This window comes from Rhipicephalus microplus, chromosome 8, assembly GCF_043290135.1.
Source record: "Rhipicephalus microplus isolate Deutch F79 chromosome 8, USDA_Rmic, whole genome shotgun sequence".
Taxonomy (NCBI): Eukaryota; Metazoa; Arthropoda; class Arachnida; order Ixodida; family Ixodidae; genus Rhipicephalus; species Rhipicephalus microplus.
Genome location: NC_134707.1, coordinates 17,195,579 through 17,217,113, shown reverse-complemented (window position 1 = coordinate 17,217,113; position 21,535 = coordinate 17,195,579). Strand labels below are relative to the sequence as shown.

Here is a 21,535-nt window from a genome sequence, read left to right as displayed (position 1 = left end):
AATAGGCTGATGATGAGGTTGGTGGCGGTGATGAGTTATGGTGATGAATTATCAAGCGAAGTTTGATATGTGTTGAACCGGTGTCTTTTCGTTGTGATACCGATTGCTTGCTTTCTCTCAAAGAGTTTTGTCAGGACCCTTGGCGTTTGTGTCACCATTGTCATCATTTTCAGCATGTCTTTATTATTAGCTTCACCTCATGCATCGTATGCTATATGCGCTAGAGTGAAAGTTCGCGAGCAGTGGGGATGAACATGTCTGAAGCAGAGACGAAACGAGCTGCCAGTCTGCGTCGCACGGAGGGCACCCGCGATGACTATACCCGACATGCGAGGCCTGTCATCGCTAGAAAGCATAGAAGAAGCACGTTTTTCGTAAGAAGCGTGAAGTGACGAGAGGGGTTGGGGTGGAGGGCTGCATTGCCCGAAGCGTTTCGTCGCTGGTGCGCGAGCTATTTCGGTAGGCAACAAGAGACTTCTCTTAGACTTGCTGGGCTCCAGAAACTCGCTTCACGTTTTGGGAACTGACAGCATGAAATTCGGTTTGGTCCCTAGAGCAGCCGCGTTTCCTTAAACCAGGGTTCGATTGAGTTACAGAAAATCGAATCCAATTAAGCTAGGTTTACGTCGTATAGCATTATATTTCTCGAGGTTGTATCGATTTCTCTGGTCCTAATAGAAACAGATTTTATTCCCTCAGTTGTGTCACGCCTTGCTCTCTACTGATTTTCACTTGACTCTGTTGGGGGAAAGCAGAGAAAAACGGGATAAAATGGTAAACCATTTCCAGCAACAACATTGTGGACGTGTCATCACTGATGATAACATGATTAGCAGCTGTTAGAGAGACTCCCACTTTGGGCGCCATCGGCGACCTGCTCGGTGATGCGGCACACCAGATTTTCTAAGTAAGGCAAGCGGAACGTCGGGCGAGGCAATGAGAAAGCGTATATAACCCGTTTTTCTCGCTAACTCAGTCGCGAGGCAACCGATGGTACCACGTGTGCCTGAGAAAGACGCCACCGACTCATTTGGTTAAGCTTGTCAGCAGCCCACTCTGGAACTTTTAGGGTTCCAAACCCCAGATTGTGGATAAACAGGATAGATACTCTGTATAAGTGTTTCTCGGGGGAATTCTAAAGCTTCAAGCTTTGCTTCTGAGGCACTGTGTTTATTTCATTTACTTTTTTTTCTAGTAAAAGCTGTTGTGAGGTTCTAAGAACCGTTGATTTTGTGGTGTAGTTTTCTTTCGCCACTGCCGTTGGCCATATCCACTATCGCTTGAAAGAAGACAAAAGATATCCCGTATGGGGCTCCATTCGGCCTGGACAGCCAGCGTCGCATTTGAGTATTCTACCACATAGCCATGCCAGGACATGAATCTTATCGCAAAAAAAACCCCGCGGTCATATCGGTAGAGGCATCACGTTAGAAGGTGTTAGTATAGAAAGGTAGAACAGTGTAATGACAAACAGGCGTCGCACGATGCTAATCACGCAACTAGTGGGTCGTTTAAAACGTCCCAGCTATTACAACGTGCTCAGTCATTCTCTTTCATCGTCATCAGACATAGCACCAACAGAGCGCACGTAATGCCGTGTAGATGTGTAGCACACTCCTCGCTTCTTTGCAGCATAGGAAATATTTGTATGGTGAGGGGCTTCCCCCTCTTCGCGAGAACTTGCCAGAGCCAAAGACGGAACTTGTGACCCTAGAACTCAAAGATCGCAAGTTTGGTCGCTGGCTGTGACCAGTGATCTCTCTCACTTTTTTCTTCTCAAGTCGGTTATAGCTAATAAACATTCGTTTTTATTTACTTGTTCGTAATACTGCAAAGACCTCTGTTTAGGGGTCTTACACTTAACATCTCCGTAATTTCCTTGCCATCATCGCCTGGTAATTCTCATCGACACTTTGTCTGACAGAAAAACGAGCCCTCAAGTTTTCATTTTTTATTCATTCGTATATACGTCATCACACCTGACGAGTATCATACATTTGTTGCTTGTACGAATAAGCCCTCATAATTCCTTTACGTATTTTAAAAAAATTCCGCGTGAAACAGTTTTGAATGTAAGGTAGACGCACCTGCAGTGCAGAGCCTGGGGTCTTCGTCGTAACCGTCGGGACAGTCGGGCGCCCCGTCGCACAGGTATTGGATGGAGATGCACACAGTCGTCGACGCTGGACACCGGAACGGCTGCGTCGGATGGCACCTCTCGGTATCCACTGCGCATGCGCAAAAAAGAGGAAGCGTTTAAGCATCTTCATCACAAATACCGCTGATCGATCATTCATTTAGTCAATATTTTGATTACATATAGGGTGCTGCAGGGAACTTGAGCCTGGTGATACAAAAACAAACATGCATTGTGCGAGCATTGCTCCGAGTCATGCTCCGCCTGTCGGTATAATCTTGCCCGTAAGGCGACCTGGCGAATCAACAATTATTTCTCAAATACATGTCTGAATTACAACTTTTAGTGAGAAGTATATATTGAAAAGGCTGTATGAATCGTTCTGAAGCGTCTGAATATTTCATATACGCTAAAATATCTGCCAATTCGATAAGCCTAGTGACTGACCATGAATTCTGAGCTAATATTTTAAAAGGTAACTCTAACAAAAATATTTCAGTATAAAATTTGTAACGTTCGTTAGCAACTTCTCATTATTTCTTCTATGCTTAGAAAACCGATCTGTTTAGGAGACTCCAGAAGACTCTTTCTTGTTAGAATATTGCCGCGTCACTGGCAGATTATCCCTGTTTAAATTTTCCCCCAGGTTAAAGTGCGCAAAATAAGAAAGTATGATTGCCGCAAGCTAGCGTAAAGCTACCAGTATAAGAATCTCGGTACTGTGGGTAGAAGAAATGAAAAAAAAAAACGCGGATACGTGGCTTATTAAAAGAATGCAAAAACATAACAGCTGTTGCCAGACGACATTGTTAATATTGATAACTATCGGGAAGAGAATAGTTAAGCCTAATTACCAGCAGTGATTATCGGTAGTAAAGTAGTGGGCAATTAAGAAGACTGTGATAAATGCAAGAAGCATCAGGAGAGCGCTGGAATGCAGATGACTCATAATTGCAAAAATGATTATCAGATTGATTGAGAATTAAAAAAAAATTGACAGTCTAGCTGGCAGCGTCGTTATCCTTGTATCACCTCAAAATGTTTCATAATGTTTGCATTCTTAACGTTATCGTTAACGTTAACGTAAATGGTTAAAATGTCGCCGTTGCTTTTTCGTGTTTTTTTATTTCAATAAAGAGTAGCATAAAAGGAAGAATTAAATTAATAAGCGTCACTGTCCGGGTTTTACATCAAAAGCCACGTTAGGGTTAAGAGAAGAGAGGGAGAGAGAACAAAATAGGGGAAAGGCAGGGAGGTTAACCAGAAATTGGAGCATCCGGTTTGCTACCCTGCAATAAGGGAAGAGAGAATGAGGAATAAAGATGGTAAATAAAGTGAAGAACGAAATAGACGCGCGAAAAGAAAAAAAAGTGAGCTGGTGTACTATAGGCTATTCATTAGGCCACTACCACGCAAAATGTTCAAAAAGGCCTTCACTGATTTTCTATGCGAAGACAGATTATGTTGCCTTTCAAGCATTGACTGTTCTGAGAAAGGTCTGTCCTCAAGGCGAACTAACGCAGCAGCTAGTTGCCGTCTTTGCACGCTGTAACAAGGGCAGTGACAGAGAACGTGCTCTATCGTTTCATCGCTGCCACAATGATCGCAAACAGCGCTGTCTTTTATGGCGATTCGGAAGGTGAAAACTCTGGTGAAAGCGACACAAAGCCACAGTCAGCAAAACATCGCTGTCTCAAGTCGTGAGAGTCCGGATGGAGGCCGAAGTCGACGAGACGTGTCCAGCCTTCGCAGTCGCGTGAGCCGTAAGCACTTGGTGTTCCAGAGGGATTTTACTTCTTCATTAGCAATTTTAAGATTTCTATTGCAGCATTAGTCCCTGAAAAAGGAATAGATTCTTTTTCACCACCTCCGTATACTGATCGAGCAGCTGCATCGGCATGTTCGTTGCCCAATGTACCGCAGTGACTTGTAAGCCACTGAAACATGATTTCGTGTCCTTCGTTGAAGAGGCGGTGAAGCAGCTTTCTAATTTACAGCACTAGTAGTTCATGAGGTCCCCAGCGTAAGGTGAACACCGAACACTCTAGTGCTGCCTTGGAGTCCGTGAACACGCTCTATTTATAGGCTTCTTGGTGTTTAATGACAACTTGCGCAACGTAAAAAAGCAAGTTCTGAAGCTGTCGATGACGTCTGGTGAGGCAACCAAATTTTCGTCGTTGTCGCTGTTGGAGAAAAGGTCACCTACCCTGCCGACCCATTTACTTTAGTGGATGCGTCAGTACATAGATGGTTATGCTCACTGTACTTCACATACAACAAGAGTTAAGAAAGCTGCTCTGGCGCTGGAGACGAGAGCAGGGCTTTCGACCATATGCCTGGAACCATAAGTTCAACATGTAGATGAGTCATACACCATACGGGAGTTGCAAGTCTGGGCGAAGTTGTATATCCCGTGGGTGTGCGTGTGTGATATGACAAGACTTTCGGGCAAAATGATGCACGAGGTCGGTCTTCTGGCAGTGAAGCTAGATAATGGGCAGGGGCACGAGTAAGATACCTGACGTGTGCTCGGAACACTTCCATTAGGATATTGAGTATTGAGTGGGTAGCCATTTGCAATCGCAATTGTCTCAGCTATTGACGAACATCGCGGTAGCCCCACACAAACTCCCAGAGCCGTAGCTTGGATACTTTCGAGAGTGCGAATGCTGGTTCTGCAGGTATTGCTCAACACAGGCAAGCTGCATCGCAAATAGCCGAGAAAAGTGTCGTGTAGAATTGCATCATTGCATGTACTGAAGTCCCCCAGGTTTTTCCTCCAAGATACTTGAATACGTTAGCAGTGTCTGTCAGCCTCTTCTTCAAGTGGGCCCCATGTGGGCCCCAGCAGAAGTCTCTATCAATGAATACGCCTAAAAATCTGTTGTCCTGACATGTGGCATGTCTTGGCCCTTGATAGATATAGCGTATTGTCTCATTGGCTTTCGACTAAACGAAATCAATGCGCATTTCGCTGGCGAGATCTTCATACCCTGTTAATTGAGGTACACTGATACCAACGTCGCAGCTTTCTGAAGTCTTACGCGTACCTGAGGTCTTGTCACGCCAGATGCCCAGAAACAGATGTCGTCAGCGTACATAGATAGCTTAACCACACTGCGTAGTCGTTCCACAAGAACAACCAGAACGAGGTTGAAGAGGGTTTGACTCAAGGCGTCACCTTGCGGAACTACGCAATAAGTGGGGTGTTGGGAGGTTAGACCATCTGCAGTGTTCACAAATAAGGTCCAGCCTTGTAAATAACTGCGCGTCTAACAACCCAGTTGTACACCTAGGCCCACTGACTCAATGGCTTTGAGGATGGCATTATGCAGAACATTGTCATATGCTCATTTTACATCAAGAAACGTGGCAGCAGATAATCGTTTACAAGCTTTTTGATGCTGGACATACGTCACAAGTGGGGAAGGCTCGGGAAATTCTAACCATCTGGCACTATTTAGCGGGCACACATATCTATGTAAACAGGCCTCAAGCACAGCTCCTTCCTCGAAATGGGGCCGCCGCGACTATGATTCGGTCTCGCGACCTTCACGTAAGCGGCGGAGCTTCTTAGAAGCAAGTGGAAAATTGTAGTGATGATGATAATATATGCAAGCTAGCGGGAAGTTATGCCTGCTGCTGAAGTTTTGTGGGTACTGCGCCTACAAAGTTTAATTGCTTTTACACACAGCTCACTGTAACGAGAATAATTCAGTGTGCCCTTCACCTCAATCATAAAAAACAAAAGAACATCGCGTACGTGCAAAAATGTAGAAGAACTTCATGATTTATAAACATAAAACTCTTACAGTGTGCAGTTCTGGTTTCGCAATCCACAGACGTCAATGAGAAAGCCTGTGTTTTCGCTGGCTGTACGCAGCCGAGCAAGGCACCGTCACGAAATGAACCGCACACACCCTGGCGTTCTCTACAGGATCCCCGTCCTTTATTATTAATTACTCGCCATTAAGTGTTTCTTTCTCTTTTCCCTACGCGAAGTACCACGGGGTTAATGACGTCACGCATCAGCTGCCAGACTTCAGCCAACACTGGTTGACAAACGAGCGTGCGCGCATGCGTAACCACCAATTCATGGGTTGCGCAAGACTTCTCTGTAAGCGGGTTGACATGCGCAGCTGGTTATTAGGCAAATGCGCCCACCATACACTGTCTCAAAGCGGTGGCGAAAATGAGAACCAGGTCAGAGTCGAGAAACGTGGTGCAGCAACTTTCGATTTGTTGTTGTTGTCGCTGGCAACAAAATAGTGTACGAGATTCGCTGGCATGCATGGCCTCATGGCTGAAAGAAGTACTGACTTATACTCCCAGTGGTATAAAGACATAAATACCCGATATTGTGGGCAGGAAAGGGGCTGTCAGATCAGTTTGTAGGAAATCGGATGCTTCATCTGAAGGTTGTAGGTTCTCTGTAACTTGCGAAAATTTGTTTTTCATCCACTTCATATCACTTGTAACTATGTCATATTTACTCAAATACAATTATAAAATGGCCTTGAAAATCATGAAGATGATGTTTTAGTGTGTACATCAGCACGCTTACAGTTTCACCACCGCACGTTTGTCACAGTGTGAAACTGGCTGCATTCTCGTTTAACACCATGTTTTTTGGGCGACTACTTATCTTTAACAAATGCCACCAGCCTTCGTTAATTATACTTGTCCTCATGTATTCCTGCGAGTACCGCAGCACTTGTTCTCAGCTTTATGCGCCAGTTGCGACATGTGGCGTGAATTATTTAATACAAGCCCCATTCGACTCAAGGTGACACCCTGGTTAGCGCGTTATGGCTGACTACGGCGCTAACAGAGCGTTCGAGTGCTAGGGTGCTTGCAGCTCACCCGCATCAATTTCCTTCCGTGGGAGAGGCGCCACGTAGAAGGCATTTGTTTTCAAAACATTCTGAACTGCGTTGGGTTCAAGCGAAAAAAATGGGGGCAGCTTTGTACTAGGTGTGCTAAGACTAAGAAAACTGCGATGCTGGTGGCCTTTTCCTACACCTTTACCTCATTCTTCCCCTTTCACCGCTATTGCTAACCCATTATTTTTTCCACGCCGCCTTGCTATGCTATTCCACGCATAGCTCTGCTATACTTCGCGTTTCCTCTGGTTCTTGATCTCCTCCAAACCCTTAGTTCAGACCTTACCCTCACTTCCCTTTACAATACACTTTCTATACTATACCATACAAAGCCATGCCGCCCCCTTGTTGTATTATACCCTGCATATAGATGGTCATACTCACTTTACTTCGCATACAACAAGAGCAGAGCTGCCTTAGCACTGGAGACGAGAGCCGGGCTTTCGACCGTGTGCCTGGAACCGTTAGTTCGACATGTGGATGAGTCATACACTCTGGGGGAGTTGGAAGTCTGTACGGAGTTGTATATCCTGTAGGTATGCGTGTATGATATATCAAGACTGTCTTGCAAAATGACGCAAGAGGTCGTTCTTGTGGCAGTGAAGCTAGATAATGGGCAAGGGCGCGAGTAAGATACCTGACGTGTGCTCGGAGCACTTCCATTAGGATATGAGTCTTGAGCGGGTAGCCATTTGCGATCGCAATTGTATCAGCTGTTGACGAACATCGCGGTAGCCCCAGACAAACTCCCAGAGCCATAGCCTGGATGCTTTCGAGAGTGCGAGTGCTGGTTCTGCAGGTATTAGTCAACACAGGCAAGCTGCATAGCAAATAGCCGAGAAAAATGTCTTGTAGAATTGCATCATTGCATGTACTGAAGTCCCCCAGGTTTTTTCTCCAAGATACTTGAATAAGTTAGCAGTGTCTGTCGGCCTCTTCTTCAAGTGAGCCCCATGTGGGCCCCAGCAGAAGTCTCTATCAATGAATTCGCCTGAAAATCTGTTGTCCCGACATGTGGCATGTCTTGGCCGTCGATAGATATAGCGTATGCTCTCATTGGTTTTCGACCAAAGGCAATCAATGCGTATTTCGCTGGCGAGATATCCACATACCCAGTCTATGGCACATAAGCTATGCTACACAATCATATAACATGATTTATTCTCTCTCCTGCTTCTTTCTTTCCTCCTCTACTTCATTTCTCTTTTCCACCCCCCTTGTATACTTTACTCTGCATGTCTATGCTGTGCTAGGTGTGGCGACCACTATTGTGGCGCATACTCATTGACAGCGAAAGACCTTGTATTTGAAATAAACCAACTTTTTACTCGCATCATGCGCTGCTGCAATGATGATATTCCCCCCCTCTCTTTATGCCCAGTTTAAAAATATATTAGTGTGTTCTGACAGTCTTACAAAGCAGTCGGCAGCCAATGCTGGTGATGTGTGTACTTTTCCATGCTTAATAATACATTTGAAATAATACGTCTGAAATTCGTACGTTTTGTTTAAAAAGCACAAGGAAAACAAATAACACAATTGCAGACATACGAGAGGAAGACCGTCTTGTGGGTGATAAAAAGGGGTGTACAAAACTCTTCTGTGCATGTTGAGGAATGACTGAGCCTTGCATCAATACGGCACTTTGTTGCATCTACCCGAAATACATTTGCTGAGACGTGGCATTTCTGATGACATGTTCGTCATGACGCATGTGATGGAACAGTCGCGACATTACCATGACAGCCCGGCGACGGCACTAATCTGTCTATAGCTTCCATGCAGTCGCTGTCGCAGTAACGGAATCAATATTCAATAGCCACCTTCTTCGCAAGTCAACCATTCAGAGACCATACGAGAATAGCGCAATCATATTGTAAACACAAACACCGGAACAGCGGTAAATTAGATGGTGGCGGGAAACCCCAGCCACATACATGCAGCAGAAAAGAGACCCTTGCTGGGCTCCTTGTCGTGATTGGAAATCTATTATTCAGAAGGGACTTGCTCTTCTTGCCTTTGATCTTCTCTTCGCGTTCCCTGTTCGGAAATAAACACCCCAAAAAGAACTACGAAATTACCGGTTCGTTGAAAGAACCACAGATTGTTTCCTCCACTCAACGCCCTAATTGATGGGTGGCTGAATAAATATACACGATATTGTTCGTGTGCTCTCTTCGTTGTAGGGCGGGTCGGATGGTGGGCATCCAGGGTAAGGCGTTCGACTACCTACAGCGATGTGGGCAATCGAATGCGCACAGCAAATCAGAGCACTGACAATGTAGAGCCATAGTCACTAAGTGGCAATGCAGTAACACAACAGGACGAAAGTTATATGCGGACAAACTGGTGCCAGAATAGACGAGACAAAGTGATAATGTGGAGACATAGGACAAGTGACAGTCTTGTGATAGAGAAGAATTGGCAAAGTACCAATGTGGAATGGCAGTTGTGTCCACTACAAGTGTGTGTTGGAGGCCAGTTGGGGAGGAATAAGTGCACGTGTTGGGGTCCAGTTGTTAAGACATAATTTGTAAACTTAAACTGTGCTACCAATGATACAGGCAGAATGAGCCCAATTGTTGCTCTGTGTTCGTCCTGTCTGCTTTTACTCTGGCACATCATCCTTAGCGCAGTCTAAGTTAAAAAAAAGAAAGTAATGTAAGAACAACGTAGCCATAGCGATGAAGTAGTAAAGTGACGATCCTGCGGAAAAGGAAAAATCACAATCAAGTCACAAATAAAGTGATCTAGTGGCAATATAGGATCACCGTACTGATTGAGCAGAAATGCATTATTTAACATATAGTGAGAAAATACCTTTAAAAGTGACAATCTAGTGACGACGTAGTCATGGAGTATAAGCACCAAAGTGTCAATCTGGGCACAGAGAAATAATGACAATGTGGTGACTTAAAATGACTAAGTCAGTGTAGTGGCAAGACAAAGTGACTAGCTACTGATGAAGTAGAACATTGCCTAATCTCCTCGTAAGAAACTAGAGATCACTAAAGAGTAAGGCGTCCAAATACTGGCTAAACATAAATTTGACAAAGACAAAGGAAACCAATGGCTTTGTCACGCGTTTCGTGCAGCCGTATTTTGACTCTTTTTGGGTGCTGTAAGAGAGCTTTACTTCTTACTGTTTTCTATATTGTTAATGTTATGAATACTAAATTCTGTCACGATGACGAAGCAGGAATGGTCCTGACTTAATAAAGACAACGAATACTGCCGCCGTGCCAACTAGGAAGATTCGCAGGTGAAGCGGGCATCATTTTTTAGACGCCCATTGAAGAAACGGAGTGGCCCGTGTACTCAGATTTGGGTGCACGTTAAAGAACCCTAGGTGGTCAAAATTTCCGGAGCCCTCCACTACGGCGTCTCTCATAATCAAATGGTGGTTTTGGGACGTTAAACCCCACAAATCAATCAATCAATCAATCAAGAAACGGAGTTCTTCAAATGTAGTTGGAATCTAGTTTTTCATTGTTACATCTCTCCAGGTGACTGTTTTGGACTATTATTGTTGAATAGGTTGCGGATCAGTAAGGAATAAATCAGTCAAAACGCTTAATAAAACAAATCAGATTTTCACAAAAATTCTCTGCAGCAATGACCATCATATTATGGTGAAGCTCTTGCATAGCTCAGTTAATCATTCAATCTTTCAATCAGAAATTTAATAACAAGAAAACAGGTATTTGTGATAAAATTTTGTGGATGGATGTCATTGGGATCTTGCATCACTCAATCAATCGATTGGTCAATAAGGGAGTCTAAAAAGTAGAAAAAATGATTTTCAACATTATGACAGGCATTGATAGCATTGGAGTAGTTATGAAGATCTTGAATCAATCAATCAATCAGTCGTCGATCAGTTAGAAATTCTAAAACTAGAAAAAACGGTTTGCACTAAACGTCTTACATCGATATAGTGGTATTTTAATAAGATTTTTGTACCTATCAGTCAACAAATCAATTAATTAGTCAATTGATCGACCTGGAAATAATAGACCTGGATAATTGTGTGTATTCGTCTTTTTGATGGTGATGAGACTTTTGTATGATCTGAACTGGGGCCTATACACACACGCTAACATCCCATCTATTTTTGGTCTGCTTCATGTTTGATGAAGTCGTTTGCGAGAAAACGTTCACTCGACTTGGGCAATGCTTTAAAGAAAGAAAATTGATTCCTTTTCCTTGTGTATTTGAGAACACGTGTGTTTTTCTGAGTCTCTGATAGCTCACCATATCAAGCTAATTAAGGCATTTAAATGCTTCTTTTTCCTTTTTTACCAAGATCAAGATAATCACCTAGCCTACTCTAATTGACCTAACTCTTAACGATCTTGTATTTCTCCCAACAAACAAGCAACTTCTTCTATATTGAATGACTCCCACTGATTACGAGGGCATTGTTCGTTCCTCGTTCGCTAATTTCCAGTTTGAACAATCCCTGTTGCCCGAACTATTATCATAAAACTTGTAATCTTACTTCGCTTCTCTGTGCTTGTTCGCCCCTTATAACCGTAATTCGATAGTAGCAATTAAAAGACTTTATGCAATAAACGCTTTTTCGCAGGCATATTTTAGGCGTAGTCCTTTCACTTAGACGCCGCGCGCTATCTCACAACAAGAATGGTCTCGTGAGACAGAAAAAAAAGCTGCGCAGAAGAGAGTGAAGATACCGAAATGTGCTATGTAATAGCCATTCATAGGAGACATGTACATTTACTTTTTATGTTATGTTATTTACTTTTATGTTTTTATGTTAGGCTATCTTATACTAGCGAAAAACATAATTATCGAAGAAAACTTACCCAAATGTAAGCACCTTCTTTTACCAATCTAGGAAATTACTTCCCGAGCATGGTTTACAAATTTTCTATTCGTTTTGATTCGTCATTAGAGGCCGTAGATAGCTCTTGCTGTAGTTGCAAGAGGCAGAGTTTTCTTCTACTCAAGGAGCAAAAAAAGTGTCCATTCGTGTTTGGAATACGGCCATCTACGTAAATGGTGGTAGCGGAACGTTTTATTTTACTCTTTTTTTCTGTTTTGGCAAACTCATGTTCTCCAGCGAGTCGCTGCCTTGCTCCACAAGAAGCCCATTAAAATTTCGAGTGTGGATTAAGATTTCCATTGCTTATTTTTTCGCCTCACTGGAAGCACATTGACTTTCGCCTCACTAGAAGCACATTGACTTTACTTTCGACTCTCCAATCGGCTTCTTTTTCAGCCCAACATAACAGTTTTCCTCCGGTATGTGACTTTAAAAGCTATACGCTACAGCTAAATAAGCTTATCATTTTAATTGGAAAGCAACGCACGTGTACGCAAAGCTACAAATAACTTCGAGAAACAGCATCGTTTCGGGACTACGTGGTCGCTTCAAGAAGGGTGGCCTATCCTCGCTAATGTGATGCATTTAGGGCATACATCGTTTGGCACTCGCTGTTCCGATTCCGAAAATTGGCGTGCGCAATCGGTTATGGTGTGTCAGGTTCGCTATCGTGTTTTATCGGCGTAGCTTCGTATTCGATATTCTTAGTGGAATTAGCATTCACACGAACGTTATCCCCTTAAGGAGTAAGTAAGTAGTTTGAGCGAACGTTCTGAAAGATATACGCCGTGTAATCAGCGAAGGTTTCACTCGAAGATATGGATTCGATTCTCGGTGGCAGTGGGTACATTTTAATGGGCGAAATGCAAAGACTACCCGTTTATCCAGAATTAGGTGCACGTTAGAGAACGCCAACTGGTCAAAATTTAATCTGAATTTCCCCGATTCGGCTGCCTAATAATCATTTTGTAGTTTCAACCGGCAAAAGCCCAGCAACTAACTACTCCATCCGGGAATTTCAAAGGTGGTGCTCTGTTTGTAGGTTTTAGGGAAGGGAATTCTCGAGGGGTTTTTTCTTTCTTTGAGAAGTGCACCAAGCAGAGACATAAGGTTAGATGGGTCGATGAGACGAAAAAGCTCGCACTTATAACGTGGCAGGAGAAATCACAATATCGGGTTAGTTGGGTGATCATGGGAGATGTCTTTGCCCTGCAGTAGGCGTAGTCAGGCTGGTGATGATAATGATGATGATGATGATGATACTTTTCCCGGCTACCTTTTCTACTGGTTTGTCATTACTCAGTCTGTAAGTGTTACTGACAATCGTTTGCCTAACAAGCTTCACACATTTAGGATCAAGAGCCTTTTTTCGATTCACCCTTTTTATAATGAGCCACTCTAAATGTCCCAGTTTTTTGGTGTTTTGCACCGTTATGATTTCTGCGCTAAAAGAGTATTCTGATCTCTCTCTGCTTTTTTTCATTTTCGTGGTGATCCATCTCCCACGTATATCAAACTTCCATTTCATCAGCCCTAGGTGATACTTCAAAATATATATGTAGCCTTATATAACGTTAACGACACGTCATTAGAGGGCTTAACGAGCTCCGTGACATTGTGAACAACTGCTTGAACTTCAAAGATGTTATTCTAAACAAACTGCTCCAGCTGTCGCAGTATTACCTAAACCCCTCCATTATGACACTTCCTTGTTTATGCGAGATATCAGTGATCAACCTATCTATCTATCTATCTATCTATCTATCTATCTATCTATCTATCTATCTATCTATCTATCTATCTATCTATCTATCTATCTATCTATCTATCTATCTATCTATCTATCTATCTATCTATCTATCTATCTATCTATCTATCTATCTATCTATCTATCTATCTATCTATCTATCTATCTATCTATCTATCTATCTATCTATCTATCTATCTATCTATCTATCTATCTATCTATCTATCTATCTATCTATCTATCTATCTATCTATCTATCTATCTATCTATCTATCTATCTATCTATCTATCTATCTATCTATCTATCTATCTATCTATCTATCTATCTATCTATCTATCTATCTATCTATCATCTATCTATTATCTATCTATCTATCTATCTATCTATCTATCTATCTATCTATCTATCTATCTATCTATCTATCTAATCTCTGTGTCGGTATTTCATAAGCATTTCTAGCGAAAGCTGCGCGCGTAACCTGTCTCGATCAGTGGACCCGCCACCCTTAAAGCCTTAAAGGAGACATCACATCACTCACTTCCCATAAATAAGACCCCCTCGTTTACCAACCTCCTCGATCCCTTTAACGCCTCTCTTTTTTCCTCTCCTTCTTTTGCATTCAGGTCATCCGAGATCTCGAGGCGCCAACAAGCGAACGCCTTCACCTCCGGCACTTCTCAGGTGAGCCGGTGCGACGCAGGCCACCTGTTCAGCGCCCAAATAAACCCCTTTCTTCAGTCACGCGCGAAACAAGCGCTTTCCTCTTTGGTGCGGGCGTCTCTCTAACAGGCTCGCGCCCAGTCGACGGCGCGCTCTCGGCGTAGAACACATACGTTAACGGTGTGGCGGCTCGGCCGTCGGCAGCGTCATCGAGATGGAAGGCCATCGATCGCACCTTCCCGGGGAAACCATGGCAACAGCCGTACATAACTGCAACATTTACGGGGAGGGGGGGGGGGTGCATCAATCGTCAACCACACCGGCCTGTACATTTGATCACAGTGAGGCCTTCAGGGACAAGGGTGTTGGATGAAGAAGCAGTCGGATGGAGCGTGACAGGGAGAGCTGGATAAAAGTCTCGATTGGGCTCCTATTATTTTTGCGCTGCACTTGCCTGTTTAGTCGTAGAGTTAACGATAATTTCACTAAAGCAAGCTACGGTGCTACTGTCTATGGTAACTGCAATGCCTGGCCTTTCAGCCAGCATGGGAATAATGGGTATAACGCGGATTTGTCTAAACTTCGTTCTTTAGTCTCCGTTTGGCTACCCGTGGCATGCAAACGATTTGTTGCAAGACGAAGTTCTGCAAACGTTGGGCAGTTCCGCTTCGCCATCTTGACCTTTTAGTCTCGCCAACTAGAGTCAACTCTCAATTTTCCCAACGAGCGTTTCTTTTATACGAAACAAACGCCAGATAGCAGCAATAAACAGCCCCACTTGTGCTCTCGAAGCCACAAGCAGAAACACTAGGCAGATCCACGTACTACGCATCATTCCAATGGTGGCTGGATGATCTCAGCTCCGGAGTTCCCTCTTGTAAATATTGTAGGGAATTCAAATGGTCCACTGAGATTTGTTGATTGGGGTGCGAACAAGTTTTCATCTGTGCGCTTTTCCATCCTTCGTGCTGTTTGTTTTAAACATATAAGAATGATTGTTGTGTGGCCCGAATCCCGGAAATATTAAAAATTGGAGGAACTAGCCAAAAAGTAGAATTTCAGTTTATGAGCCAAAAACCTTGTCAAAAAGTGTCACACGTGTTTGAGAACTGTGAATTTTTTTAATTGACCGGAAAAATTATCCTATAGTGGAAATATATATATATATATATATATATATATATATACAGCAAGAACACACTTTAAAACAGCATTTGCCGAGATTGAAGTACAAATTATAGGTTGTAGGAAGGATTTCGTCCAGAATGGCGAAGTTCCATAAGCCTTTTCAAAAAGGACCCACCCTTCCTGCATCTTGCGTGTAGATGTACCAGCCTAATAGTGACAATAATTATGAACGCTGCGTGAGCGTGCTTGAAGTTCATGGTGTCTGAGATTGAAACATAAATTAAAATCGCTCTTGAAATAGTTTCCCGCGTGACAGCGTAGTCTGAGAAGTTTATGTTCTTAAGTATAGTCTGTAGCAAACCATGAAAGTAACAAAGACTTCATTGAAATGGAAAGAAAACATCGCAACAAACGGAACACAGTAAAACAAGACAAAATGAGAAGCTCAGGCTTCTTATTTTCCTTAATCAATCAGCAGCAGGCGTTGCCATTTTTGAAATGCTTTTAATAATGTACATGTATAACACTTAGCAAAAGGCACGTTGAACGAGATGTGGAGTGCATGCCCGGGGCGATTTTGTTTTACCTGGCTTTGACCTTGAATTTCAGGCAGAAGGAACTCATTACAATCACACAATCTTTTCAAGTTCAAATCGAAAGCAAAAGGCTTTGTGATTGCGAATGCTCACCCTTTTTTCTTTTTTTTCACGCGCTTCATACGTGTCAAGCTTTCTTTTCGCGGAAATACTTACCACGGGGGTAGGTGCTAGAACAGAAAATGTATACGAGTGGCAGATGTGGCGCGAAGGAACAGTTTAAATAGCTATCCTGCCAGATCTAAGAACAGCTATGTTCCTTTTGTTTAAGGAACGATGTGGTCTGGCCTTATGTTGTGAAAACCACCACTCCAGATTTTTTTAAAGAATAACTGTAGTTTTCAGTTACCGAAAAGGACCACATCTGAGTTTTCTGGAAGGGGGGGTGAGGCGCACTTTAATTATAATGAATATGTGCCCACCCTCCGGAAAACTCAGACGTGGTCGTTTCACGAAGAACTCTATAGAGGCCTCCGAGAAAAAGAAGCAGCCTAATCATGATGGACATTGCAATGGCACGTATTCGATTCCACGAACGCAATTAAGTGCTCTAAAAACCGCCCCTGACAGCTTAGTGTAAGACTTCCCTCTATATCCTTATGTATGAGAACGAGGATATCAGGCATTACATGGTGACTTTAGCAGAAGTCGTGAATAATACGAAACGAAGAACTTGTAGAAAAGCCAGAAAAAGCGCGAGACATGAGAAAGAAAGAGACGCACCTACTCGTGCGTCTTGTCCCGTGCTTTTGCTGAATTTTCTTCAAGTAACATGAATTGACCGGCCCAGATACCAACTCTTATTGAAGGAGAATCCGCAGCCGGACAGACGCGTTAAGGTAAAAAGAAACGAAATATTGTGTCTGGACTGAAGGAATCCTTTCTCCACTGATCTGAAGCTTTCATGAAAAACAGCGACCGGTCGTCCTGTATTGTTGACACCGGTTGCTTCCAGAGGAAGCCGCTTCTCCAATTGGATCTTGGGAATGCTGGCATAAAAAGGCATCTCGGTGAAACTCTTTTGAATGCTTTTCTCACGGAGCCATCGCTGTCCGGTTTCTATCTGGTAATGCTGTCGGAGACGCCCTCTAATAACGAGTTTACCTCCACGAGGTTGCTGGAGTTTACTTGATTATAAACCCGCGAAAAGTCGACTGTTTACTGAGCCTTTGTATCGTTATCGGATTAAAGGTTTACATGTCTGGATTACAAAGTCCGAAACCCTAAGCTGGCTTTGGGTATCATGTGCAAGTTTGTGGGTGGAAAGGTCTGGATGACATATCCCTTATCACCCTGTAACTTAACAATGTCACGCGCCATGTCATGGGGAGTGAATAATATGCAAGAAAAAACGCAAGCTTTTATTTGCAGCTGTCTTTGAATGTCCTCGTCTTCGTGTGGGAGGACATATCTGGAGTACACGAGCCTTCTTGGCACGGAAACTTGTTAGGCCCACAATTGTATGAAGTTCTAAGGCGATATTCTTAAGTGCCTCACCAAACGTTAACACTTACTGTCAGCGTCCTTCCGTTTCAGCGTTAACCTGAAGTGTGCAAAAATATGAAGTTCTAACTTTTTTGCCACATCAATGCAAAACATACGTTAACAGCAAGGATGGAGGGATAAAAGCCTCACTGGTCCCACTTCCTCGTACGATAACAACCGCAGCGTGACGAGAATTCTTAGCGAGTACAGTTGCTGCAATATCAAACTGGAAATACACAAAACGAACTGATAAAGCTCGTCAAGAAACCCACATTTTTTTGGAATACAAAAGTAAGGTAAACGAATTAACAGCCAAAATCGTACCGTAACAACAACATTCCGTACAATCATCGTGTTTCTCATAGCGGATATCCCCCCATCGAATCAGAAGGTGACAGACGCATATGGGAAGGGGAATCCTAGATTGGTATGAACAAATTATTATATTAAGGCAATAAAACTATACATTCCAATAAAAATACGCCATCTGGCCACGCACTGCCAGAAATATTTTGTGGCTCAAAACGATCAAATGCATGAACCACTAAATATTATTCAAACTTTTTCCAGTGGACGAAAGGAGCGGCAGGCGACAGTCGTCAGAAACGTAGCTTAAGTGTATAGCTATGAAGGTATATTACAAACCTGATGGGACAGCATATGATCCTCCCAATATAACACAACTCTAACATAAAAATCTGACACTATAAGCACACCGAAAATAAAGAAAAAATGATACATTTTGCTAAATTGCATTATCAAAGCATGACTTAAGTTTTTGGTGCTTAGCTCAGCACATATTGCATTGAGGCTACAGCATAATATTAGGTAGTCATTCCATGTGTGATAAATTATGAAAATTGATTCATTTATTGGTTAACGGACTTCAGAAGATATTAAAATAAACAAAGTAAAAAAGACTAGGTTTTAATGTCGTGTTGGTTATACGAATTGCCAGCTCTTCTGCAGTGCTTGCTAAAGAAAGTTTCGGCTTCATGACCAAGCCTTGCGACATGTTTGAACTGGGAAAAAGTATTTTAACTCCAGCCAAAGTAAAGTACTGGAAAATACGTGTGAACCTGACATTTTGGAACCAACTTGGTTCCTTCCCTAGGGTGAAGTGTGGCGGCGTTGCAGCGGCGTCTTGGTGGCACTCGTGAAGGATTTAATGACCCCCCGTTTTGCCACAGAGCATAGCCCGTGTGCATACAACGAGGGAAGAGTTCCGAGAGAACGGTTTATGTTTCGGGCCTTTCTCTGTATATGCCATGGCTCTAGCAGTAGCTTTCTCCTACAGTTAGTCTTGCTTTCCAAGATGGTCGTTGCGCTTATTTTTATCTGGTGGGCAAACGTCTCATAATCTTTGGTGACGACGCTGCACTCTTCGTTCAACTTCCGAACGTCGTTGGAGTGTTGATTAGGTGATGCCGCTAGGTTTTTCGTCACGCTAGTATACGAAGAAGGGCACTCGGTGCACGGGGTTTCGTAAATGACACCGAGCTTCTACACATTGTTTCCCGGTCTTTTGGGCGGGGGAAAAGGTGGCCCAGCGTGCATGAAGGCACGTGCGCGAAGCACATCTCTTCTTTTTAGAAGATCCAGGGCAACATCTCGCTGGTGTCTTGGACGGAGGACTGCCAGTTAATCCTGATCGGGGCCATTCTATTCCCTGTTGCTCTGCGCGGCGGGTGGCGGATTGTATGAAGTTTTTCGGGTATCTGATTTTTCTGAGGTCCGCAATAACACGAGCCTCTTCTTTCTTGCGTTCCGTGTTATTGGAGCTTATGTTCTTGACTCTCTGGAGTAACGTGATTTCAACCGAGGGCTCGAGGATGGTGGGTTGAGATGAATCATGTTGACGGCATCGTCGGTGTGCGTTGGCTTCTTGTAGACGAAGAACTCCAAGCCGTCGCGCTTTCTTGCCACCTGAACGTCAAGAAAGGGCGAGCGCTGCAGCCTCGTTCACAATCAGCACTGAATTGCATCGTCGAGTGCACGGGATTGAAGTTTTGTCTTTAAGTTTTCAATTTCGAACGTCTTATTGATACAAAAGCAATCGTACATGTAACGAAAGAAGAGCTTGGATCGTAGCGAGAAGGAGCTGAGTGCTTGCTCTTCTATGAGCTTTATAGAAGGGAATGCTACGGCGATGTTGCCACAGTCTCCCCCCCCCCTCCCCCCTTCTTGAGGAAGGAACCAAGTCGGTTCCGAAACGTAGGGTTCTTAAGCATTTTCGCTTACTTTATTTTGGTCGGAGTTGAATAGTTTTCCGAGTTTGCCTACCCAACTAGGCAGACATCTGTCGAATGTTCACATTCAAACATGTTTGAATTAACTGGACACTTGATGTGGTGGAAACACAAGTGCAGCATCCCCCTAGAAGTATAGCGTGTGCGATCCTGCTAGAACTACAAAATAAAAAAGACAATCAGAAGATGACGGCACGCCACAGCTACTCATCATTTTTTCACACCCATTTTTTCAAAATCAGAGGATTATCACCTTGCAAGGTACGCGAAACTATCCAAAGAGTGGACTGGACCAAGTTTGAATCTCTCATGGAAGAACGCTGTCAAGAGAACACCTCATTTGACTTAGAAGAGGTGATCAAGTCCACAGTGCAAGGCACAGTGTGCCTCATGTGCTCTTCGAGAGTAACCGAATTTGATGTGGAATTAGAACGACTTCGGGCTCTCCGACGGCGTGCGGAACGAAGGTACCGACGCACGAAAGCAGTCGACGATTTATGAATCGCTAGACGTCTTCAGAAGAAGATACAACGCCGCATAGACAAGCTAGAGTCACAACGTTGGGCAGCCTTCTGTGCTTCGTTAGATCCTCGCAAGCCTTTATCACAATTGTGGAGGACAATAAGAGGGCTCCGGACAGCTCCCATTCAGTGGTCTCCATTCAAGGCTCTAGCCCTCTCTCAACAGAGATCTGAGGTCCACGTGGCAGAAGAGTTCTGTGCCAACTTATCTGGTCAACTCGCAGATCCCAACATCTCCACGCTCTCACGTGGTGGCACGACATCACACGATCACCACATGGACCAATTTTTTTCTATTCATTAGCTTAAAGCAGCACTGGCTTTGTGTAGACGGACATCAGCACCCGGGCCTGATGGAATATAATACAGAGCACTGTGTCACCTTGGTGAGTGTGCGAGGAGTGCCCTCCTCGAGATATAGAACGATTCGTGGCGAGAGGGCACACTCACAGTTAACTGAAAGATCAGCCGTTTGGTTCCATTACTGAAGCCTGGCAAGTCACCATTGGTGCTCACATCATACCGCCCGATTGCACTGGCTAGTTGCTTGGGCAAAGTGATGGAGAGGATGGTACTTTGACGGCTAGAATGGTTCCTGGAGCATCACAACATCTACCCGGACGCTATGACGGGATTTCGCCGTGGCCGGTCATCAATTGATAGCGTCATAGACCTGGTCAGCTAACACGAAAAAGGCCGTAAGCGTCTCTGCGCTTCTTTATTTCTTGATGTTAAAGGGGCGTACGATAACGTCACACATGAAGCGGTCCTCACCGCTCTCAAGGAGGTAGGAGTGGGTGGTCGGATGTTTCAGTGGCTACGCAGCTATCTCTCGGAGCGATCCTTTTTCGTGAGAACCAAGGATGGTGACACTTCGCTACATTACAGCCACCGTGGTGTTCCCCAGGGTGGCATACTTAGCCCTGTACTATTCAACCTGACGCTAATAGCTCTCAATGAGCATCTGCCAAGTACTGTCAGATTGTCAATGTACGCGGACGACATCTGCGTTTGGACGTCTGCAGTAACACGTCTACAGCTGCGAGCGCGAATTCAGAGAGCTGCCACTCAAGTTGCTATTTACCTCCGTCAACGAGGTCTGGAAATTTCCTCTGAGAAATGTGCACTTGTGGCATTTACGCGCAAACCAATGCAGAACTACAGCGTTCTGATAAACAGCGAAAGGATACGTCACCTCCGATCATACAAGTTCCTAGGTGTTATAATTGACAGAGACCTCTCATGGAGCTCACATGTATCATACATGAAAAGGCGATTGACA

The 21,535-nt window shown here is 43.8% G+C and overlaps 1 protein-coding gene across 1 annotated transcript in view; it reads right to left on the bottom strand.

Annotated features, from left to right (window-relative positions):
- The window catches only part of LOC119164184 (IDLSRF-like peptide), a 155,985-nt gene that overhangs the window by 20,051 nt on the left and 114,399 nt on the right, over positions 1 to 21,535 (bottom strand). Inside the window, exon 2 of the mRNA XM_037416309.2 lies at positions 2,088 to 2,228. Within this exon, the coding sequence (XP_037272206.2) occupies positions 2,088 to 2,228 (141 nt within the window). The remainder of the gene's footprint in view (positions 1 to 2,087; positions 2,229 to 21,535) is intronic.